Genomic DNA, 24,062 nt, shown 5'->3' on the forward strand with positions numbered 1-24,062 from the left:
GGGGTGGCCAAACCACCCCCGAGGGCCAAAACCTTTTTTTTTTTTATTCACTTTGGCCCTTGGGGGTGGCCAGCCACCCACATTTTGGCCAAGGGGTGGCTAAGCCACCGCTATAATTTTATTATTATTATTTAAAAAAAAAAAAAAAAAAAACCTTAAAATTAAAAACTACAAATTTTTTTTTTCCCAATATATATCCACGTGATTTTGTAAATTTCATGATGTGCCCCATGTGGTTTTAATAAGTACCAGAAATGGTACTTTAGTTTTGTAATTATATCATAAATGGTACTCTATACACAAATAATATTTGGTATATTTGGTATGCCTGTTTTGAACAAAAAGTAACATGTATGTCTGTCGTGTATCAAAATAACATGTTGACAAGAATTGAACCCTTAAAAAAAAAAGAGACAAAACAAAACACAATCAGTCATGTGTAACAATTGGAAACACAAAATTATATGCGTGGCCAATTGATATAACCCAAAAAATGACTAAATGTTTGTTACTTAAACACAATTTTTTTTTCCATATATACCCCTGTGGTTTTATAAATTTCATGATGTGCCCCATGTGGTTTGAATAAGTATCAGAAATGGTACCTTGAGCCACCCCCTTGGCCAAAATGGGGGTGGCAGCCACCCCATATATATATATATATATATATATATATTATTATTATTATTATTATTATTATTATTATTATTATTATATAGATAAGAAATCATTAAAATAATAATAATAAAAATGGTAGCCACGTCAGCGCTGAGGTGTGCCACGGGGATAGGTGTCTTGCATGTACGCCGACACCTGTAGGATGACGTGGCTGGATGTTAGTTTTGGACAGAGGTACTATTTCTGTCTTTTCCCATACTACAGGTACCAATTTTGATACAAAACAAAACTGAGGGGGCAAAAAAAAGTTCATAAAGCATATGGGGCAAGTATGTATTTAACCCCCTAAACAAATATTATGGACGGAGACAGAGCTAGGGGTGTACAAACGGTGCGGTTATAACCGCTTCAAAACCGCTAACCGCTTATAACCGCTAACCGCCTAAGCAGAGGCGGTTAGCGGTTATAGGTTTTGGAAAAAGCGGTTAATAACCGCTAACCGCTTTTATATATATAAAATGTAAAAAGTAAAAAACCTGGAGGTTAGTAGAGTAAGAGGGGCGTCGTTTTGGGCATTCAGCAATGCCCAAAACGACGCCGTTTTGGACAATGTTTATAAACATCTTTTTCTTTTAGCCTTTAGGGTTTCACTTCATTCTTCATTTCCTCACCTTGCCGCCGCTCGCCCCTCTGCCTCTAGCCTCTCTAGCGCTGTTCCTCTCCGCTCAGCTCGTGCCTCGTCTAGTCTCCGCCACCGCTACTCTGTAGTCTGTAAGCATCTCTACTCTTTCTCTCGCTTTCTTTCCCTATATCTCGAAAAATAACTCTCTGAAACGACCATTCACCGAATCACCATATCCTAGCGATTCACTTTCCATTGCTGCTCTTGGCTTTTTTAGGGTTTGTGCAATCTTGATTTATGTGATTTTAAATTGTTTGTTTTAGGGTTTCGGTTGTGGAGGACTGATTGAGGGTTTCAGTTTTAGGGTTTAATTTTTCTGTGTATTTGAGCTCCAATCGAGTGGGTGTTAGTTTTTTATAGAAATTTTGGGTTGATTTTAATGTCGGCAGGCCGAGGTTTGGATTTGTATGCTTTTTCGTTTTTACATTGTTTGATTTTGATTTTGATTTTGATATTAATTTTGGTTGGTTTTCCGTTGCTTCAAGCCGTGCGATGAAGAGTCCGTAGGAGAGGAATACGGATTGTATTTGTATTTCTGTTTAGATTTGTTTTGGCTCTTGGATTTCATATCTGCACTAAAACTAGCCTAAAAGTGGCTAAAACAGGCCCAAAACAAGTCTAAAACCGGCCCAAAAAGGGTCCAAAACCCAAATTGAAAAGCGGTTATAAAACCGCCGGTTATTTCCTCAATAACCGCTAACCAGCGGTTATAAAAATAACCGCCTCCGCCTAGGCGGTTGGTAAAATTCAATAACCGCCTAGGCGGTTAGCGGTTACGGTTTTAGCCAATAACCGCCGGTTATAACCGTTTGTACACCCCTAGACGGAGCTAATGGCTTGCGCACACAGTTTCTTAAGTAAAGCGAGGGGCGCTATAGACCTCCTATCTGACCGTCGCTTTCCGATCTTGGCCTGTTTATTAATGCCACGTGCAAATGGTAAGCCCATTGATTTTTTTTTTTTTTAATTTAATGGGATTCAATCTTCTTCTTTTATTTAACGTAGCCATGTCTCTTTTTCATTTGCTGTATTTTTAATAGTTTTAATTTTATTTTATATATATATCAACAACTTAATTTGTGATCTAATTGGAAATATCTCGAATTCTTTTGGTTAGGATTTTAACTTAGTTGTAGTATTATATGTCTATATTTCATTTTTACAAGATTTGTGAGTGTTGCGGTTTAAATTCGTTGGTTCTCATTTGTGCATGTTTGCTTGTACAATTTATGATATTTATCGTGCTCTTGAATTTAATTTGCTTTAGTGTTCCAATTCTTGGTACTTTATTATCTTATGTTCTTCTTTGTCATTGTTTCTTAACTTTCTTTCATGGATATTATCTGCGCTCACTACTATATATATTTAAAAAAAAATCTATAAAAAATAGAAAATATATATTTCAAAACCACTAATGTTTTTAAAATTTATATTTTAGACCTTAATTTTTAATTTGACCAATGTTAAAATAACTGAAGAATGCTAAATAGAATATTATATTTTTGTGTCTACAACTGTGTACAGGAGGATCCTATTTATAGTTGAATAACTCGACCTATAAAGTAAACCTAAATCGACTTATATAAGGAAATATAAATTACATTAAATCAAATAGGGAATTAATGTACAAAATAAAGCAAATACGGTAAATCAACATATATGGTAAATGTCAAAATATATTCTGAATATATTCTAATATCCCCTTTCAAACTTAAGGTGGTAAGGTGGAAACCAACTTGAGTTTGGAAACAAGATCACAGAAACGTACAGGTGGATGTGCTTTGGTGGACACATTAGCCAACTGATTAGCGGAAGCAATAAGGCAAAGATGAAGAGTTCCTTGTAAGAGATGATAACGCACAAAATGATAGTCGATCTGAACATGTTTAGTGCGTTCGTGAAATACATCGTTATGCACAATCTGAATAGCACTCCAATTATCACATAATATAAGAGAACTGGATGTCTGAATGGCACCCATATCCTATAGGAGCCAACGGGGCCAAAGGAGTTCAGAGATAGTGTCAACAAGAGCACGATACTCAGCCTCAGTACTAGAGCGGGCAACAACACATTGTTTCTTGTTACGCTAAGAGATGAGAGAATCACCAAGTAGAAAACAATAACCCGTGGTAGAACAACGATCAGTGGGATCACCTGCCCAATCAGCATCTAAATACACACTTAAGTCTAATGATGAGTGAGAGGAAAAATGCAAACCATGAAATAAGGTGCCCTTCACATAGCGAAGGATGAGAAGAATAGCAGCATAATGAACTAAGCGTGGTGCGGTCATAAACGGATTGACAAGATGAACCGCGTAGGCAAGATCCGGTCGTGTGACAGTAAGATAGATGAGGCTCCCAACTAACTATCTATAGAGAGTGGCATCAGGCAGTAACTCACCATCAGTAGCGCGAAGCTTGACATTCATCTCTAAAGGACTATCAACAGTTTTACAATCAGTAATGCCAGCTCGAGAAAGGAGATTAGAAGCATATTTAGCTTGAGAGAGATAATAGCCAGTTGAATCAGAAGAGACTTCCAAGCTAAAGAAATAGCTGAGGGAACCCAAATCCTTCATCTCAAATTGCTGACACAAATTTTTTTGAAAGATTACAAATACCAACAATATCATCTCCAGTAATAATCATATCATCAACATATATATAGTAAGAGAAGAATTATTCCAGCATTTGCCCGCCGAATAAACAATGCAGAATCATAGGAGCTAGAAACAAACCCAATATGAGCAATAGTAGAGCTAAATTTTGCAAACCAAGCACGAGGGGCCTGTTTCAACCCATACAAAGCCCGACGAAGGCGATAAACTTTGTGCGGCGGATGAGTGTATCCAAGGGGAGGTCGCATATAAACTTTTTCATTGAGATCACCATTAAGAAATACATTTTTTTCCATCTGAAAAAGGTCCCAATGACGCACAGATGCAACCGCAATAAGGGATCAAACAGAGGTAAGGAGAGCAACTAGTGCAAACGTCTCTTCATAATCAATACCATACTCTTGATTGAACCCCTTTGCCACAAGGCGTGCCTTGTATCGCTCAACAGATTCATCAGATTTTGTCTTAATCTTGTACACCCACTTGCACCCCACAACAGTTTTTCCTGGAGGTAAATCAAATGAGTCCCAAGTGTGAGTTTTGGAGAGAGCAAAGAGTTTTTCAGACATACCTTTTTGCCAAAGAGGGTCAGTACTAGCCTCACGAAAAGAGTGAGGTTCGTGAAGAGTAGCAATGGCAGAAAAACAATGAAAATCACGAAGATGAGTGAGAAGAGTTTTTACCCAAGTTGAGCGACGAGGAGAAGAAAGGTGAGTCTCAGAATAGGTAGTAGGTGGATCACGAGGTGGTTTAGGTAAATTGGTGCCTCCTATCAAGAGGTCGTCAGAAGAGCTTATAGTCCCTGCATCAAGATTAGTAGGTTCGAAAAGCAAATCAAAAGAAACATCAATGAAGATAAGGGAGCCACTAGAGGGACTAGGAGGAAAAGACTGCATGCCACTAAGGAACCTATGCTCCCAGAATGTGACATGAGAGATGCGAAGACATTTAGCAATAGGATCATAACAACGATAACCTTTATGCTCAATGTCATAACCAAGAAAACAAAAATGGCGAGAACGTGGTTCTAATTTAGTACGTTCGTGGGGTTGAAGGAGAACAAAACAAACGCATAAGGGTTTATTTATTAAGTGTCACGGAAGCCAAAGGTTCCACTGGTAGCCATCACCACCCCGCTGCATACCAGCTTTGTTATTAATCATTTTAGTTAAAATATAAAATATGTAAAATCACATGCACAAACAAATAAATAAGACAGTAAACACAATATTATGAAAAAGTCAACCAACTTTATCCTCGGTAAGTATAGAGATACTTACAGTTTTTGCTTCAAAAGTTGTCCACATAAATATTAACTGCATAATTATATCCATGCAGTAATAATAAATTAGCAAGAGATGCTAAGAGAATATTTATTGTTATTGCTACACTTAGTTTTAAGACATCATTTTCTATTTAAGCATCATAATCGCTACAGATTTAAATATAATAATTACGTAAATATTAACGTGTCCTTAAATCTATTTATTTTATATAAATAGATAAAATAATTCATTTGATGTTAATCACATTTTTAAGTAAACATGGATGGCACAACGGCATAAAATATCGATACCTTGTATTTTTAATCAGACAGAATAACGGCATTATAATACCACATGCTTATAATATTTAAAATATTTGGGCAGCGTAACGGTATATATATATATATGGTCTTCATGTAGGTCCCATGCATATTAATGTATAAAACATATAACTAAAACAAAATACCTTTATATATATATATATATATATATATATATATATCTTTTTAAGACAATCACACACACACCTAACACAAACCGGTCATGATTCTTTTTTTTTTTTCATAAACACACACATACACGTTTAACAAAGCACACACATACAAGTTGATTTATACCTTTATTAAGCATACACAGTTTGACACCACACACACACACGTCGTTGTCCACCGCAGTACACACGTTTTGCCTTTGTAAAACACTCTGTTTAAAACAAATGAGTGCATATATATATATATATATATATATATATATATATATATATATATATATATATATATATATATATATATATCGGCTTTCCATTTAAAAGAAGCGGAACTGAACAAGAAGAAATAAGAGAGAAGTAGGGAGAACCCACTTACTGCTTCTTTGTTTTAAGAGACCCAACAGCTTTTTATCAGAATTTTGAGAAATGTCAGAGTCACCAAGAGTTGGAAATCTGTTTTTCTTCTACAACTCTACTAGTTTGGTTCAAACAGAAAAGCTAAAGAGGAAGTTCTTCCTCTGTTTTTTATTTTTTACGAAAAAGAAGAGAAGAGAAGTATCTCTTCTTGTTTTTCGGTTCTAATAAAGAAACAAGTAGAAGAGAGTCTCTCCTATATGTTAGTGTGAACACCTCATCACAGCCCAACATGGAAAGTCCTTCCCATGCAGAATCTCCCAACAAGGCAAGTGTCACCTATGCAGTCTCTCAGAAACCCGCACATCACTCCAGCAACATAGCACAGTTGTCAACCATACATTGCGCCCTTCATGCTGCAAAGAATCGTCGCACAGCTGCATGCATCATACAAGAAAGAAAAGAATCACAGCAGCACAAGGAAAGTGTTGCTGCTGTGATTTCAAATCTGTCTGTAACATAAATAGGCAATATACAATTCCTGTAATCATGTAATTCCTGTAATTGTGCAATCCCATTTATATGCTACAATAGCTGTACCCTCCATAGATATCACATAGACAATTCTGTATAAATACCCGATGTATCAGTAATGAAATTATCAAGCAATTGTCTCAAATTTCCTACAATCTTCAAATTGTTTCACTATATACCGAAAGAGAAAGAAGAAAGGCTTCAGAAGCTTTGAGAGAAGAGAAGTTGCAGAAAGTTTGAAAGTTTCAATTATGGTTTTCAAAAGTGAGATGAACACTCTTTTTATAGATCCATTGACGGTCAAAATCAACCCAAGTGCTTCATAATCGACGGATGGGGATTAAGGCATGTGGGTAATGCGCTGTCCAAGTGAAAATCTTGGTAATATTCAGTGAATTTGCCTAAATATCAGTATTCATCCTTATTTCTAAATAATTACTCGTTAACCTTCGTTGGGCTATCATATGAGGAAATATTTGGTTCCTAACTAATTTATCTTTTAATTAGTTAAGTCTAGTTTGTTAGGAAATGGTATACCGTATACCCATCAATTGGGTTTGAGTTGGAAGGATTTTGGTTAAATAAAAGACAGGTGTACGTGTCATTTTAATTTCTATAACAGTTGTGTCGACAACTCCACACACACACGCGCGCGCGCACACACACACACATATATATATATATAACTTATTTCAAACATTTAATTATTCCACAAGTTAATTACATACATGATGTAAATTAACTAAATCCTATACATATACACATGTATGCGTATATTCATTTTTATGCATTAAAGCGTGTTATTTACCCGGGTGTTACAGGTGGAGCGTGGTGGCACATTCTGGACAGCACGGAGTGGAATGACAACCGTTGACCAAAAATCTGGTGGCCGTGATTGAGATCGGCAGGAATGGCGGCGCTTGGAACAAGGGCAGAAATTTTGGGAGGCGCGTGGTGGCTTGTGGGATTACGTCCGGGCACACAGACTCCACCGACGGGTAGATCGGCCGTCTCTAAGCTCGGAACTGGTGTTCACAATGAAAAATCACTGACGGAAGCGGCGTGTGGCAACGCGTGAAGAAACTTGAAACTTTGGGGAGGCGCATGGCAGTGCGTGAGACCGTGTCCGCGCGCGTAGTCTTTTTCTACCGGCAGATCGGCCTTCTCTGATCTCAGTTTTGGTGTCCAATCTAGAAGAACATTGACGAAAGTGGTGCGTGGTGGCCAAGGCAGCGCGTAGAACGGGTTGTCTACCGGGAAAAAAAAAAAAAAAACTGTTTGGCACGTGGGGGTGCTCAGGACGATACTAGTATACTAAACACAAAAACTTGGCTCTGATACTATGTTAAACTAAAGAATGCTAAATAGAATATTATATTTCTGTGTCTACAATTGTGTACAAAAGGGTCATATTTATAGTTGAATAAGTCGACCTATACAAGTAAACCTAAATCGACTTATACAAGAAAATATAAATTACGGTAAATCAAAAAGGGAATTAATATACAGAATAAAGCAAATACGGTAAATCAACATATATGGTAAATGTTAAAATATATTCAGAATATATTTTAACAACCAATTTAATACTTGAGTTTATAAAGATTTTAAATCTAAGACCTTTATTTATTTATTTTCCCCTTATTTTTTCTCAAAGAAATAACAAAAATAATATGAAAATACTATTATTCCCTTCGCATTAAATCCAAAAAATATTAATATGCCTTTTGATTGGATATGTTTAAGTATTTTGAAAAATGTATTTTGTATTTTGGTTTGAAAAGTTTTGATGGGATTCGTATTTGTAAAAATGTTTTGCTTACTAAGAGATTCATTTTCTTTTTCAGAGAAGTTAAGACATAATTTTCTGTAGTAAAAGCAACAATGAACAATGTGGTTTTGTTGTTTGACTGAAAAACATAGTAAAGAATAAGACAAGAAGTTCTCGATAACTGTAAAAGCAACAATGAACAATGTAGTTTTCTGTTTAACTAAAAAATAAGCCAAATAATTAGACAATCCTTCAATGACATGAGATGACAGATGATTCAACAAAAAGAGCCAAATCTTAGTACATTGGTGTGTAGGGGTGGCCCAGTGCTTAGTTTTAGAGGTGATCCAGCTACTCTAAAGGTTTTGATCGAGGTGTTCGGTCACTTCTAGAACCGACCTTCAAAAGTGGTTTTGAATCATCCTAAAAATTCAAGAGAGTCGCCGAACCAGAAATTAAAGCAATCTAAAAATCATTCAAAATTCAAAATATTATCAGCATATAGTTTTTATGCTTTCAATACATCACTAGCAATCTAAAAGTCATTCGAAATATTATCCGTACATAATATACTAGCCACGCAAGATGAAAGGCCATTAAGTTTTATGATGAATCTCCTTTTTATTTTATTTTTTAAATTGAATAAGGAAATGGTTATGTAGTAGGATCTTTTGTACTTTTGATCCGAAATGGAGGAGTAGATGATCTTAAAATTGAAAATGCGGTAGGCTCCCCAACAACAAACTAAACAAAAACTAAAACAGTGCAATAATAATTGCAAATAGTCAGAAATAAGTCAAACAAGTGATCTAGTCCTCTCAAAAGGCTACACAAGGCGATTATAGAAGCAAAATAAGCATAGATTGAGGCGAACCTATCTAAGCTCCCACTTGGTACCAACAATAATTACCGGAAGGAGACTGAAACTAAAAATGCATTGTCATAGTCCAATGAAGGGACTGCATAAAAGAGAGGAACCAATACAAATTCGGTTACAAAAATCTCAAGGATAAGATCAAAACACCTAAAAGCTGGGAGACAGCAATTCCCAAAATAAACAAGTAGCAAATCTTCCTCTTGATTAGTGATATCAACAAACATATCAAAAAAAAGAAAAGAAAAAAGTTACTGATATTAACAACCCCCGTCAATTAACAAAGAAAAAAAAAACCCCTTATGGGCCGATGTCTTAGACTCGTTTAGTTCACAGAATAGACTTCTGAAATGGAATAACTATTCCATATTAATACTCATTACTTTATTTTGTAGGTTTATATTCCTTAGAATAGTTATGGTGCGTTTGAGATTGCGATTTCGTAAACAATAAGTGCGATTTTAAACCAAATCGCAGAACATAAATCGTTTGGGAACTGCGTTTTTAAAAATTGCGATTTGAAAACGCAAAAAATATGCTTTTTTAAATCGCATATAAGATGTACTTTTTTGAAAACGCAGAATTTTAAAGGTAAATTTACGATTTTAAAGGCTAAACTGCGATTTTGCCAAACGCTTAACTGCGTTTTTAAAAATCACTTTTTTCAAATTGCACATTTTAAAAAATTAAAATCGTTATTTTAAATCACACTTTTTAAAATCGCAAACCCAAACGGACCCTTATTCCCATTGGAATAATTATTTCCTTACGAATAAGAATATTTATTCCTTTAAAAAAATAAGAGGAATAGCTATTCCTAAAGGAATATACTACATTTTCCATTAAAAACCATTCATTATTTTTTTATTTTCTCTCATTTTTTTTTTAAAAAGGAAAAAAATAAAAAATAAATCCATCTTTACAGTGTATGGAGCTAGGAGTGGTTGCACCACCCTCGCAATGCCTCGTGGTGAACCCATTGGGGTGGTCGGCCACCCACTAGTTTTCAATTTTTTTTTTTATTATTATTAAAATTTGAAGTTTTTTTTTTTAGTAATTTTGATTGGATTCTAATTAAAGTATGAGTTGTTACCAAACTAAAGAGTAAGAATAGGTATTCCATTACACTCTCTTTTATTTCCGGTAATAACTATTCAAATTTTCAATAAAATATTTATTCCACAAACCAAATGAAACATTGAATCTCAATTATTAAGAAAGAGTCAAAATTTTTATATTAGCATAATGTGAGAGATCAAAGAGCGGAGTAGGAGGATGCCACATCTATTTTTGGGTCCCCTTGGCTACGAGAAAAGTACTTCCCATATTATTATAAGAGATAATTGCACAATTAGTTATTGGGTATGCTATAATTACGAATCACTTCCTATTGTTTAAAAAGTTCATGGGAGGTCCTGTGGTAAATTATAATTACAAATTGATCCTAGGACTCAAATCCTGTTTAAAATTTTGACAGATTCTGTTAAATGTCACATCAGCGCCATATCAAACCAATAAGATAGTGACACATGTCAATCTTAATAAAAAAAAATAAATTTATTAATAAATAAATTGTTTTTAAAATTAAAATTAAAAAAAAAAAAAAAAAAAAAAGAAAGGGAAAGGGTGGCCTGGTTAGCCCCAGCTAATGGGGGTGGCCACGGCCTCCCCAGAAGCTGGGGGTGGCTGCGTGCCACCCCCGGCCACACCCATTGGTTGGGGGTGACTTCCCATTTTCGTTTTTTTTTTTTTTTTTTTTTTTTTTGATTTTATTATTATTATTTTTTTAAAAATAAGTATATTTATTTATTTTTTAATAAATTCATATATATATTTTTTATTTAGATAGATACATGTCGCCATCTTATTAGTTTAATGTAGCCCTGACGCGGCATTTAACAGAATCTGTCAAATTTTTTAACATAATTTGATTTAAAGATCTATTTGTAATTATAGTTTACCACAAAGACCTTCCATGAACTTTTTAAATTATAGGGAGTGATTCGTAATTATGGCATACTCCAGAGACCAGTGATACAATTATTTCTTGTTATAAATTCATGTTAAATTATTCTAATTGACTTCTCTTTCTTTATTTAGTAATATTCTTTGTCAAAGAGTTTAAAAAATATTTTTAATATTTAAAAAATTGTACTAAACAAAAAAAATTGGCCTTTTCGGTAAAAAAAAAAAAAGAAACCTGTAAGTACTTCTCTAATTTTTTACTCTAAATGGTCAAAAGACTCTAAATGCACTTTTAAAAATAAAGCTTAAAAAAACTAAATTTTTGCTAAAAAAAAAAATTTATTTTAACTTTAAAAACTTTTTGACACTATTTCAAACACTACCTAAAATCTTACTAAAATATTCTCTACAGCTGTAGGTAAAGTAGATGCACAATGAATTCGATGGTCCCCCGTACAGCGTATAAAAGCTCGAGATCAAACTCAGAGATATTCCTGACTGTTCTGAGTCTTCTGACCTTTGTTGTGTCGTATCGACTATCCAGCTCAGGCTCCCTGTTCTCTCTCTCTCTGTGATCCAAATTATACGTACAGCCGTTGCCGGAGCCCGACCGGCTATCCCCGGACCCTCCAAGCAAAAATGGAAGACCACGGTAGTACATATCTGGGACTGTTCGTGGACGAGACGGCCTTGTACAACCGCATTGTGCTGGGGAGCCTCCTGCCAAGCAGCGCGTGGGACCCATTGCCCCACTTTCTGCAGACGTGGCTGCGCAACTACATTGGCGGGACCCTAATCTACTTCCTCTCTGGCTTCCTCTGGTGCTTCTACATTTATTACTGGAAGCGCAGCGTCTATGTTCCTAAAGGTATGTGCCTTTTGTAATTGGTCTAATTCTCTTGTCTGTGATTTTGTTTTCAGTTGTGTTTAGTTTGCAGTAATGCTGTTTGTTTTGTGAGTCTTGAATTTTGGTTGTTTGGTTTGGATTAGGTGACTTTTGTATGATAGGGATTATGCTTGGTTGTTAATTCTTAATATGTTTTTATTTTTCTTAATGATGAGTGTATATGAGATTATGAATGCCATTTCTTTGAGTTTTTTGTTTTTCGATTGTTGTATTTCCGAGTTAAATGGACTTTAAATTAATCATTGAAGGTATCATCTGTAATCAGTGTTTGTCTTGATGTTTTACTTTCGATTTGTTGTCAGATGCATTCTTTTTTGATTGTCAGTCTTGGATCTGTCATGGTATAAAATTTTCTGTTAATTGATGGGTAACACATAATTGACTTCCTGTCTGCCTCCATTTTCTCTTTCTTTTTCTTTGTATCAGTGGGTGTTGTTCTAATGAGCATGTTGCTTCGTACGGGGTGGGGGTTTGGAATAATTTCAGGAGGGTTTGGGGAATATTTTCAAGTAATACTAGGTTTGAGGTGGGAGATGGTGTCAATTTTAGATTTGGCATGATATGTGGTGTGGGGACAAGGCCCTAAAGAAAGCATTTCCAAATTTATATGGCATTGTTCGTGTATAGGATGCTTCAGTAGTGGCTCACTTGGAGTTTTCTGGTGACTTAATTCAGTGGAACGTAAGCTTTGTTAGAGCGGCTCATTATTAGGAGGTGGACATCTTTGCCTCATTCTTTAATTTGTTGCACTTAGTTAGAGTGTGACGGGATAGTGAAGACAAGCTTTTGTGGTTCCCCTCTAGAAAAAGGGTTGTTCTTTGTTAGCTCCTTCTACTGTGTCCTTGCTTGTAACATTCCCCTAGAAGAGTATATGGAGGACTAAGGTGCCCTTAAGGGTGGCATTTTCTGTTTGGTCGGCGACTCTAGGGAAGATTCTTACTATGGACAGTTTTAGGAAGCGGCATATCATTGTGACTGATAGGTGTTATATGTGCAAGAGGAATGGGGAGGAGAGGGAATAGTTATCCTTATCCTTATCTCTCCCCTTGTTTGTTGCAGAGTGGGATGGAGAGGAAAGGATAAGATATCATGTATGTTGACAATCATAAAGAGATAAGATAGGTAGTATCCTCTCTCTTCAAGTTTCCCCAATTTGAGGGAATTGAAAAAGGAGACTTTAAGGGGGTAAGTTACCCCTCCCACTCCCCTCAAACCCTCTCACCTCCTCCCCTGTCCGGGAAAAAAGAAAAGAAAATCCAAACTTGAGGAAGGGTTAGTGGACTCACTCCCTTTCCCCTATCATTTCGTCTCTTCACTCCCCATCCAAAATAATTGCTACATCTCAGCTTAAATGTAGGTAGCAGCACATGTTTACCTTCTTCTTCTTTAGTGAAACAGCTATGACTTGTAGAGTCCCCTTGTGTTGCATAACTTGTCCAAACTTGAGGAACTATAGATAGTTGTTGATACATTGAGTTGTAATTAGTGAAACAGCTATAGATAGTTGTTGATACATTGCGTTCTAATTAGAAAACAGCTATAGGTAGTTGTTGATACATTGTGTTGTAATTAGTGAAACAGCTATGACTTGTAGAGTCCCCTTGTGGTGCATAACTTGTCCAAACTTGAGGAACTATAGATAGTTGTTGATACATTGAGTTGTAATTAGTGAAACAGCTATGACTTGAATCTCTATGTTAAAGCACAAGGACTCTTATTCAAGAGTCCGAGTGTTGAAGGTCTCTTAGCTTCAACCGACGATAAGAGTTTTAGATAACCTTGAGTTTGAATTGTAACTGGTTAAGACTTAGATCAAAATAGGTTTAGATCTAACTTTGTATATCTGTTTAGATTAGAATAGTCCTAGTTCAAATCAATCTCTACCAATGTATATCTCATCCTAATCGTGTATATCATATAGTTAGAGTTAATCTCTATAGAGGTTGTAGCTGAATCAAACTCTTGTAACCGATTGCTATATATACAAGTGCAATCAACCTGTTATAGTAAGGTTGAAAAACATTATTCAAAGAGAAATCTTTTATGGTATCAGAGCCACAAAAAGACTAATCGTCTGGTCATCTGTCATGTTGCCTTCTTTTTCTTCTCAATGGCCGAATCTAATTTTACCACCGATTCCAGCTCCACCACCCAATCTTCTGCATTCAATATCCCACATATGAACCACTCTCCTTCCATCAAAATGACCAAGGATAATTACATGGCCTGGCAGTTTCAGCTCCTTGCATATCTTCGAGGAGAAGATGTGTATGGATTCATTGATGGCACGATTCTTCCTCCTGTTCAACTGATAGTGAATTCGGTCACTACCCCTGGAGCTCCCGTGATGATTGCCAATCCGGAATATCTCTCCTAGTATCAACGAGATCAGCTCATCATCAGCGTGCTGGTCTCCACCTTGTCTGACTCCTATGTTTCTCATGCAGTGGGCTGCACCACATCTCGTGCACTATGGTAATCGCTGGAGAAAATGTTTGCTTCTCAAGCTCATGCCCGGATTATGCAAGTTCACTTCCAACTTGCTACCTTAAAGAAAGGTAATTCTTCCATAACCGACTATTTCCACAAGCTAAAAACTCTCAGCGACACACTTGCTGCATGTGGCCAACCTCTCAATGACTTTGAAGCCGTCTCCTTCCTGTTAGCTGGACTTGGATCGGAGTTTGATTCCTTAGTCACCTCAGTCACTACTCGGGTTGATCCCATCTCTTGAGATGATATCTATGGTCTGCTCCTCACCCATGAGATGCGCCTCAAGCAGCAACTGGCCAACACAGATATCTCCAATGCCACTGCCCATGTCACTACCAGAAACTCTGGTAATTCTAGCCAGCGTGATCGTAGTTTCAATACTGTCTGTGGCCGTGGTTTCCCAAATGGACGTGGCTATCGTTCATCTTTTCCTGGAGGACGTGGTCAAGTTTCTAGTCGCTGTGGTCGTGGTCATGCAGGATCCTCTCGGCCTCTCTGTTAGATATGCAACAAACTGGGCCACTATGCTACCACTTGCTATCAACGGTTTGATCAGACTTCTCAGAATGAAGCTCAGTCCCCTCTGCAGGCTTTCTACTCCTCTCCTAGCTTGCCAACCGATGACAGCTGGTATCTTGATTCCGGGGCTACTCACCATCTCACTCATGACCTAAACAACCTCACGTTGTCCTCTGATGCTTACACGGGTTCTGACCAAATCCGGGTGGGAAATGGTAAAGGTTTGTCTATCCATAATATTGGCTCTGCTACTTTGTCTTCTCCACGTCGTTCTTTTCTTCTTAAACAGTTGCTGCATGTTCCTTCTATTTGCAAAAATCTTTTGTCAGTCCATCAATTTGCTCATGATAACAATGTATATTTTGAGTTTCACTCTTCCTTTTTTCTCATCAAGGACTGTCGAACCAGGTCAATCCTTCACCGGGGTCCACTTAAGAACGGCCTTTATCAGCTGCTGCCTTCTCCCACTTCTTCTCCATCTCCATACTCTCTTGTTGGTGAAAGGACTTCCGCTGATCAATGGCACAAACACTTGGGTCATCTTGCTCTACGCACTGTTAAGAACATGATTTCCAAGTTTTCCCTTCCTGCTGTTTCCAATAAGCCGAATGCTTCTTGTGTCTCTTGCCAGCAAGCTAAAGCACATCAGCTTCCCTTCTCGGCATCTACTTCAGTTTTTAATCTTCCTTTAGAGTTAATTTTTTCAGATGTATGGGGTCCTTCCCCTATTGTTTCCTCTAATGGGAACAAGTACTATGTTTCCTTTGTTGATGCTTTCAGCCGATTTACTTGGCTTTTTCCAATTCAATGCAAATCTGATGTCTTTTCTGTTTTTCTCCAATTTCAATCTATGGTTGAACGTCTCTTTAACACTAAAATCAAACAAATTCAAATTGACTGCGGTGGGAAATTTCGTCCTTTAAACACATTCTTCCACAAACATGGCATTCTCCATCGCATTTCTTGTCCTCATACACATCAACAACAAGGATGTGTTGTGCGTAAACATAGACACATCATTGATACATCCCTTGCCCTTCTTGCCAACAGTCACGTTCCCAAAACCTTTTGGGATGAAGCTTGCCAAACTTCATGTAACCTCATCAATCGGCTCCCCACACCAGTACTACAAAATCTCTCTCCTTTTCAAAAGCTTTTTAATCGCAGCCCTGATTAGAATTTTTTACGAATTTTCGGTTGTGCTTGTTTTCCTAATCTCCGTCCATATAATCAACTCAAATTTGACTTTTGGTCCAAAGAATGTGTCTTCCTAGGGTATGTTTTCATATCCCAACAGCCCGCATGTACATCTCTCGTGATGTTGTGTTCCATGAACAATCCTTCCCTTTTTCTTCTCCTTCATCACCATCTATTCCTAATTTGCAGGCTTCATCTACATTATTACCATCCACCTTAGCACTGCCTTCCTACCCGGTCAATTCTCCACCCGCAGCAATAAGTCCTCCCTCTTCCCCTCCTTTATCTCCTACTACATCTAGTGTTTCATCCGGTTCTTTAGAATCCCTTGTTGTGCCTCATTCCCCTTCTCCCTACCCTGCTCCCACCCGGTTACATCCAATGGTCACCCGTGCACAGAATTAGATTGTGCAACCGAGGATCTTCACAGATGGTAGAGTTAAATATCCTATCTCTCGGGCTCTACTTGCTGTACATGATGTAGCGCTTACAGAACCTACCTGCTATTCCAATGCTGTCAAAGTACCCGAGTGGAGGCAAGCTATGCAGATAGAGTTTAATGCTCTTCTACAGAACCAGACTTGGACCCTAGTCCCTCCTCAGCAAGCTACAAATCTTGTAGGCTGCAAGTGGGTGTTCAAAGTTAAAAGAAAGGCGGATGGGTCTATCAAAAGGCATAAAGCTCGCCTTGTAGCTAAAGGTTTTCATCAACAAGCTGGTTTGGATTATGGAGAGATTTTCAGTTCGGTTGTTAAACCTACAACCATTCGGACAGTGTTAACTATGGCTTTTTCTCGCGGCTGGGATATGCTCCAAATTGACATCCAAAACGCATTTCTACATGGCTACCTAGATGAAGAGGTGTATATGACTCAACCACCCGGTTTCTCTCATCCAAGCCTTCCAAATCATGTTTGTAAGCTGCAAAAAGCCCTCTATGGCTTGAAACAAGCACCACGGGCCTGGTTTGTACGACTGAGTAAGACGCTTCATGAACTGGGTTTTACTAATTCTAAGGCAGATTCTTCCCTTTTTATATTACGAACTTCATCATTAACTATGTTTGTTTTAGTCTATGTTGATGATATCATCATCACTGCTTCTGTTCCAGCAGCTATTTCAGATCTTTTGCAGCAGCTTCAGATGTCATTTGCAGTAAAAGATCTTGGCAAATTGAACTATTTTCTCGGTGTGGAAGTCACTCCTCTGAAAACTGGTCTTTTACTCTCCCAAAGACGCTACATCCTTGACTTACTCAAGCGTACAAATATGCTGGAAGCTAAGCCAATCTCCTCTCCAATGTCGTCTTCCAGCTCCCTCTCAGCATTTGATGGTGATTCCATGGAAGACCCCATACTCTATCGAAGCACTGTGGGTTCCTTGCAATATTTATCACTCACGCGACTAGACTTGGCTTTTGCCGTAAAGCGAGTGTGTCAGTTCATGCACAAGCCCTCTAAACTTCATTGGCAAGCTGTCAAAAGGATACTACGATACCTCAAGCACACGGTCTCTCATGGCCTCCTACTCACTTGGTCGAATATATTTGTACTTGAAGCTTTCTCTGATGCGGATTGGGCAGGATGCCCCGATGATCGCAAGTCTACTGGAGGATATTGTGTATTTTTGGGTTCAAATCTGATTTCTTGGAGTTCTAAGAAACATCCCATGGTGTCCCGCTCGAGTACCGAAGCTGAATATAAGTCGGTTGCCAATGCCACAGCCGAACTGCTATGGATTCAATATCTTCTCCGGGATCTTGGTGTTCCGCTCTCTTCTCCTCCAAAGCTATGGTGTGATAACATTGGAGCCACATACTTGGCAGCCAACCCGGTTTTCCATGCTAGAACTAAACATGTGGAAATAGATTTCCATTTCGTTCGTGGTCAGGTTGCTGCCAAGACTTTACAAATTCTGTTCATCCCCAGCAAAGAGCAAATTGCTGATATTCTCACCAAACCAATTGTTGCCAACCGGTTTCAATGGTTCTGCTCCAAGCTCGACGTGCACCCTGACCCGCTGACCTTGAGGGGGGATGTTAAAGCACAAGGACTCTTATCCAAGAGTCCGAGTGTTGAAGGTCTCTTAGCTTCAACCGAAGATAAGAGTTTTAGATAACCTTGAGTTTGAATTGTAACTGGTTAAGACTTAGATCAAAATAGGTTTAGATATAACCGTGTATATCTGTTTAGATTAGAATAGTCCTAGTTCAAATCAATCTCTACCAATGTATATCTCATCCTAATCGTGTATATCATATAGTTAGAGTTAATCTCTATAGAGGTTGTAGCTGAATCACTCTTGTAACCGATTGCTATATATACAAGTGCAATCAACCTGTTACAGTAAGGTTGAAAAACATTATTCAAAGAGAAATCTTTTACTCTACATATATATGGGTTTGTAATTTAACTAATTGGCTGGGTAATTCATGAAACTTCAGCTTGCAATAGTTCTATTTTATGTTGATATATCAATAGTAAAATGTATTTCATCTGGGCCCATGATAACCATTTTGTCGGAAATGTTGCATACACTTGTTGCAGATGCCATTCCATCTAACAAATCCATGCTCTTGCAAATATTTGTTACCATGAAGGCCATGCCATTTTACACTGCTCTTCCGTCACTCTCTGAGTACATGGTTGAAAATGGCTGGACAAAATGCTTTTCGAGAATAAGCGATGTAGGTTGGCTTGCTTACCTTGTTTATTTAGTAACTTATCTTGTAATCGTGGAATTTGGAATCTATTGGATGCATAGAGAGCTGCACGACATTAAACCTCTGTATAAATATCTTCATGCTACCCATCACGTCTACAACAAACAGAATACTCTTTCTCCATTTGCTGGTGAGTTCTCAATCTACTGAATTCAATTTCCATGGTTTTATCACAAGTTGAAGCTTTTTGGATTTTTGGAAGCTTGTATGCGTAATCTTTTTCCTTTTTAGATTTATATACGTTGACTTAGATGTTACACTTTTGAATTCAATTCCCACGGTTTTATCACAAGTTGAAGCTTTTTGGTTTTTTCTGATGCTTGTATGCGTAATCTCTTGCCTTTTAGATTTATATACGATGACTTAGATGTTACACTTTTATGTTGGAGTATCATGTCTGAAATATTAACACAAGAAATAATCTAAGATCAGAATGAGGTGCCGTTGGAACTGCTGACTGTGAAAAGAACGTTCACAGGGATTCCTTGGCTGTATTTCTTCTTGCTTAAGAAAATTTCAGTGGGATGTGTGAAAGCTTTAGAGTATTCACTTTGTGCATATAACTCTCTATTTGGATGAAAACTTGTCCAATATTTAGCTATGTTATGTGGAAAATGTTGCAAATAACTCTGGCTTTTATGGCAAAACAGTCCCTGTTGCATGGACACGATCATAGTACAGAAAATGGTGCTTACATGGGAAAAAGAATTAAATTTTGGGATATGGCACCATGCGCATATCTATGCCAAGTCAAACCTTATCCTCTTATTTTCTAAATAAAATCCTCGCTCAATCTCATTTGTTTGATTCAACCATGACTATAAACATCTCATCACCAAAAAGCGTCTCTCAGATGTAAATTTTCTGTCCCACCAAAAGTGTGATAAACCATCTTTTGCTCATTATATGTTTCTCTACCAGATTTCCAACACAAACATATAGAGCACCAGGATGAGAAGTAGACTGCACTTAATCCATAGAACCACATTAAACTTCTGCCATCTAATTTATAAAGTCGTCCTCCTTCTTGGCTTTGGTTATATTATTATTTTCTTTGAATTATTTAACTGTGTTGCTAGATTTAGTTTACATTGGTAGGCAGAAACAAGCAGTAACCTCATGGCTGGCCCAATTGTTACTTTTGCTGGAGGGAGTGAAAACTGAATCCTAGGAATTTTGGCTTGAACAGCCTCTGTTTGTAATTGGATGATCATGAGGAGGATATGTCCCCCCCCCCCCCCCCCCCTCCCTCTTTTTATCCCAGAATTATTTCTATCTATAAAGTGATGATTTTATGATTCCTTCAACAACTGTATTTGTGTAGCATTGGATTTACAAGCTTTCATGTTAGTTCTCATACCAGTTACTTGATGTTGTTATTGTATTCTTTGGTATATACATGATACAACACACTGGCTTCCTCTTTTCCATGTTTCTCTTAGACTCTTTACTTTCATGATAACTTGCTCTTTTTACTTATGGAAAAAGTAAAGGGGGCGGGGGGTTACCTAAATGTGGGAGAATCAGGAGAGGCGTTCTCTTAAATCTTGAAATTTTGTGCGGTATTGATTAGATTACCTGCACTGTCCTTATATTTTCCATGTGATCAAGATTGGGGTGGAGAACAAGTTTTTTTATTTTACTAAACACGAGTGCAGCATTTTGTTTGATATGAATTCTGATCTGTAGTGTTCCAGTATGGCTAGGGCTCTAAGCAAGCTAAGCTAAGTTGAGCCAAGCTGTGAGTAAGGCTGTGTCAGCTTGACTCGTTCAAGTTGCATCCTCTTCTGGTCAGCTCAAAGCTGCAGTTGAGCATGGCTAGGTACAGTTGCACTTCACGCTAGTTTCCATCTTTGATTTTAGTCGTAGAGGAAAAAGATACTCCCAATTTAATACAGATTTGGTAAACCCTAACTGAAACATGAAATTAACTTGAAGGTGTATGTGCACCCTTAATTGTTGTTAGGAGTCTTGCATATTTCTTGCAAAGTTATCCAGAATAAAATGAATTGCAGGGAATTAATACCATTCCTTATGAAAGGAAGCAAAAACATTCTCTGATGGTTTATTAGCAGAAGACCTAAGCAGGTAATAAAAAATTAGATTGTCGGGTCCAAGGTTCTCGGACTTTTAGGGTTTGAAAAGAACATTAGTTAGTTGTCTGGTACTTCATGCCAGGGGGGGTTGTGGTGGGCATCATCTATAATTATACTGAAACCCTCCATTATAAAGAATTTTATGGAAGAAAGTGAAGCCAAGTTAGTGAAGGTGGACAGAGAAACTCTATAGTTGACCATAGCCAGTTCTTTTTTCATTTTGGTCTTTTAACTTACCAAGGACAAATTATAATGTTAAATGGAATCTACAATATCTTTTTAAGTAGTTGGGTCATTTTAATATGCATTTGCAGTTACTCATTCTTGGTTATTTTCATTGGTTTATGATATTTATGGTCTATAACTTGTGTAGACTCCACCCTTTTTCTGATTCAAACATCCCGGAAGAGTAAAGAAAATAAAATAAAAAATCAATGCCCTTAGTCCTTTCTAAGCATCCTTGATTGAACTTTTATTCGACCAAGAAAAAGGACCTCATATTTACAAATCTCTTCATATTGGAGTTTGATTATGGTATGGTATTTTCTTATCTGCTACATATCCAATAAGAGAACAGTAGTAGGAAATATACACTGTTCTACAAAGTGAGGTAGTATTTAATGGTACAGTATTATTTAGTTGAAAGATGGTTAACATATTCTGGCTATGATGGAATTTTTTTTTTCTTTTCTTTCTTTCTTTCTTTCTTTTAGGCTATTGTAAATTCTGATATGTGATACAATCTTATTGAAAAATCATTTCCTCTAGTGTTTTTGGGGCCCCATTCTTGAAACATTATTTTCTTTTCACACCATCTGCATAATCATATGTAGATGTAAACTAGATCATCTTATTTGCGGGATTTAGAGCGACGGTGATGTTTGCGTTTAGAGCACGGCTGCCTCTCTAATTTGAAATTACTGCTTATTGGTTCTCTTTTCCAAGAAACAGGCTCAGTTAACTTTTCTATTCTATGTATAAGTTTAATTTCTATTTATTATAACTAAATGAACTAATGACTATGATTTATGTTTTACGTCAGGTTTGGCTTTTCACCCGCTTGACGGGATATTGCAGGCAGTACCACATGTCGTAGCACTATTTCTTGTGCCAACGCATTTTACGACCCACATTTTGCTCCTATTCTTTGAGGCTATATGGACGGCAAACATTCATGACTGCATCCATGCCAACTTATGGCCTGTAATGGGTGCTGGCTACCACACCATCCATCACACTACTTATCGGCACAACTATGGCCATTTCACAATATGGATGGATTGGATCTTTGGCACTCTTCGTGACCCCTTGGATGATGGATCCAAGAAGGTCATGTGATGCTGCCTGATTTCTCCTTCAGTCATTCAAACTTTGATATCTTAATTTGCATTGTCTTCTTTGCATGTAAAGTCCTAGTTCTCGCAAACCCATGTACTCGATTTTTAATAAAATCTTATGGTAAATTTGTGGGGCATAATGGCATGTATTGAATGGATTACATATTATCCTCTCTCCAAAATGGACCAAGTCAAAATGTATATTTATGTTGAGCCTATGGGTTTTAGAGACCAGTCGATCTCTCTGCTGGATGCTACTGTTGCTGGTGATACGAACTAAATGGTTATTTTTTATTTTTTGTTTGAAAAAAAGTGTTTTGACGTGATATAAAAATAATTTGATTGTTTTGTGAATGTTTTGTGTTTTGGGTTATTTATTAATGTTATTTATTTTGGAAAAAAAAAAAACCCAAAGAGGGAAGGAAAAAGTGTTAAAAGGTTGAACCTTGTAAGTGAAAATAAGAGAATTCTTCAAAGGATTGAAAAAAGAAAATCCTCATCTTAGGGGGAGTTGAAAGAAGAAAAGGAAAAATACAATTTAGCGTCTCAAACTATTACTTTTTTTTTTTGGATGGCCTTTTAAACTATTAAGGTTTGTACTTTGGCTTTTCAAACTACTAAAACCTTTAAAAAATGTCTATTTAGACGAAATATTTCCATAATACCTTTGCCATGTGTCATTTTTCAATTAAAAAATAAAAATTCAAAAAAATAAAAAAATTTGAAAAAATTTGAAAAAATTTGAAAGATAAATAAACTAAAATTTATTTCTTATTTCTGATTTTTATTTTTATTTATTTTTTTTGATTTTTTTTTTATTGTTTTAATTGAAAAATGACCTGTCGTAAGAGTATTATGGGGATATTTTATTAAACGGAGCCTTTTCAAAGATTTTGGTAGTTTGAGGGTTAGAATCCAAGCCTTAATGAGTAATGTTTCTTGCATGACTTGTGTATAATTTTAATTTTTTTTTTTAATTTAATTTTTTGGCCATTAGATTTGTTTTTCTACACGTGAATTTTAAATATTTAATAATTAATCTTTAAAAAAATGTTATTAAAATTGTTTAAAAGTCGTAAAAAAAATTGTGCAATAAACGTTTCACTTTCCCAAAAAGAAAACACCAAATTTGAATATCCAACCGTCTAAAGCCAACTCATCCAGTAAACAAACTGTCTTATTGATCCACAGATCATATCATATATCATATCATATATATATATATATATGTATAAAAAAATAGGGGAATCAGTAGGAGCAATGCATAACATTAAGACAAGTGGCGTTCTAAAATACTTCCAAGTGTCCAATTTAACTTAAACGGTGAGTTTAAGTTTGATAATCAAAAGACACATTTAAGCGTTTATGTTAAATAGTGCATTCAGTTATTTTGTCCAATTAAAACGTTTGAAGGCAAAGGCTATAAAACTGTATCATAACTGTTTGCAAAAACTGCAAACAACAAATAACTGTTAGTTAATTGTTTTCTCCTTCTTCTTCTACTAAAATTTACAACCACTCTCTGAAACTCCATTTCATCTATACCGATTAAGTTTAATGCGTTTTAGAATTCTTTTTAAATTAAGTTTTGGGGCTATGTTATTTTGCTTCTCTATAG

General features: G+C 36.6%; 1 protein-coding gene across 1 annotated transcript; it reads left to right on the forward strand.

Moving 5' to 3' along the window:
• Positions 1 to 11,668: 11,668 nt before the first annotated feature.
• Positions 11,669 to 22,798, forward strand: LOC133859287 (delta(7)-sterol-C5(6)-desaturase-like). The gene is made up of 3 exons (XM_062294629.1): positions 11,669 to 12,041; positions 18,836 to 19,141; positions 22,150 to 22,798. The coding sequence occupies exons 1-3, from the start codon at positions 11,813 to 11,815 to the stop codon at positions 22,443 to 22,445; spliced, it is 831 nt and encodes a 276-aa protein (XP_062150613.1). The 5' UTR covers positions 11,669 to 11,812; the 3' UTR covers positions 22,446 to 22,798.
• The last annotated feature ends 1,264 nt before the right edge of the window (positions 22,799 to 24,062 follow it).

Source organism: Alnus glutinosa, chromosome 2, assembly GCF_958979055.1.
Source record: "Alnus glutinosa chromosome 2, dhAlnGlut1.1, whole genome shotgun sequence".
NCBI classification, from domain to species: domain Eukaryota; kingdom Viridiplantae; phylum Streptophyta; class Magnoliopsida; order Fagales; family Betulaceae; genus Alnus; species Alnus glutinosa.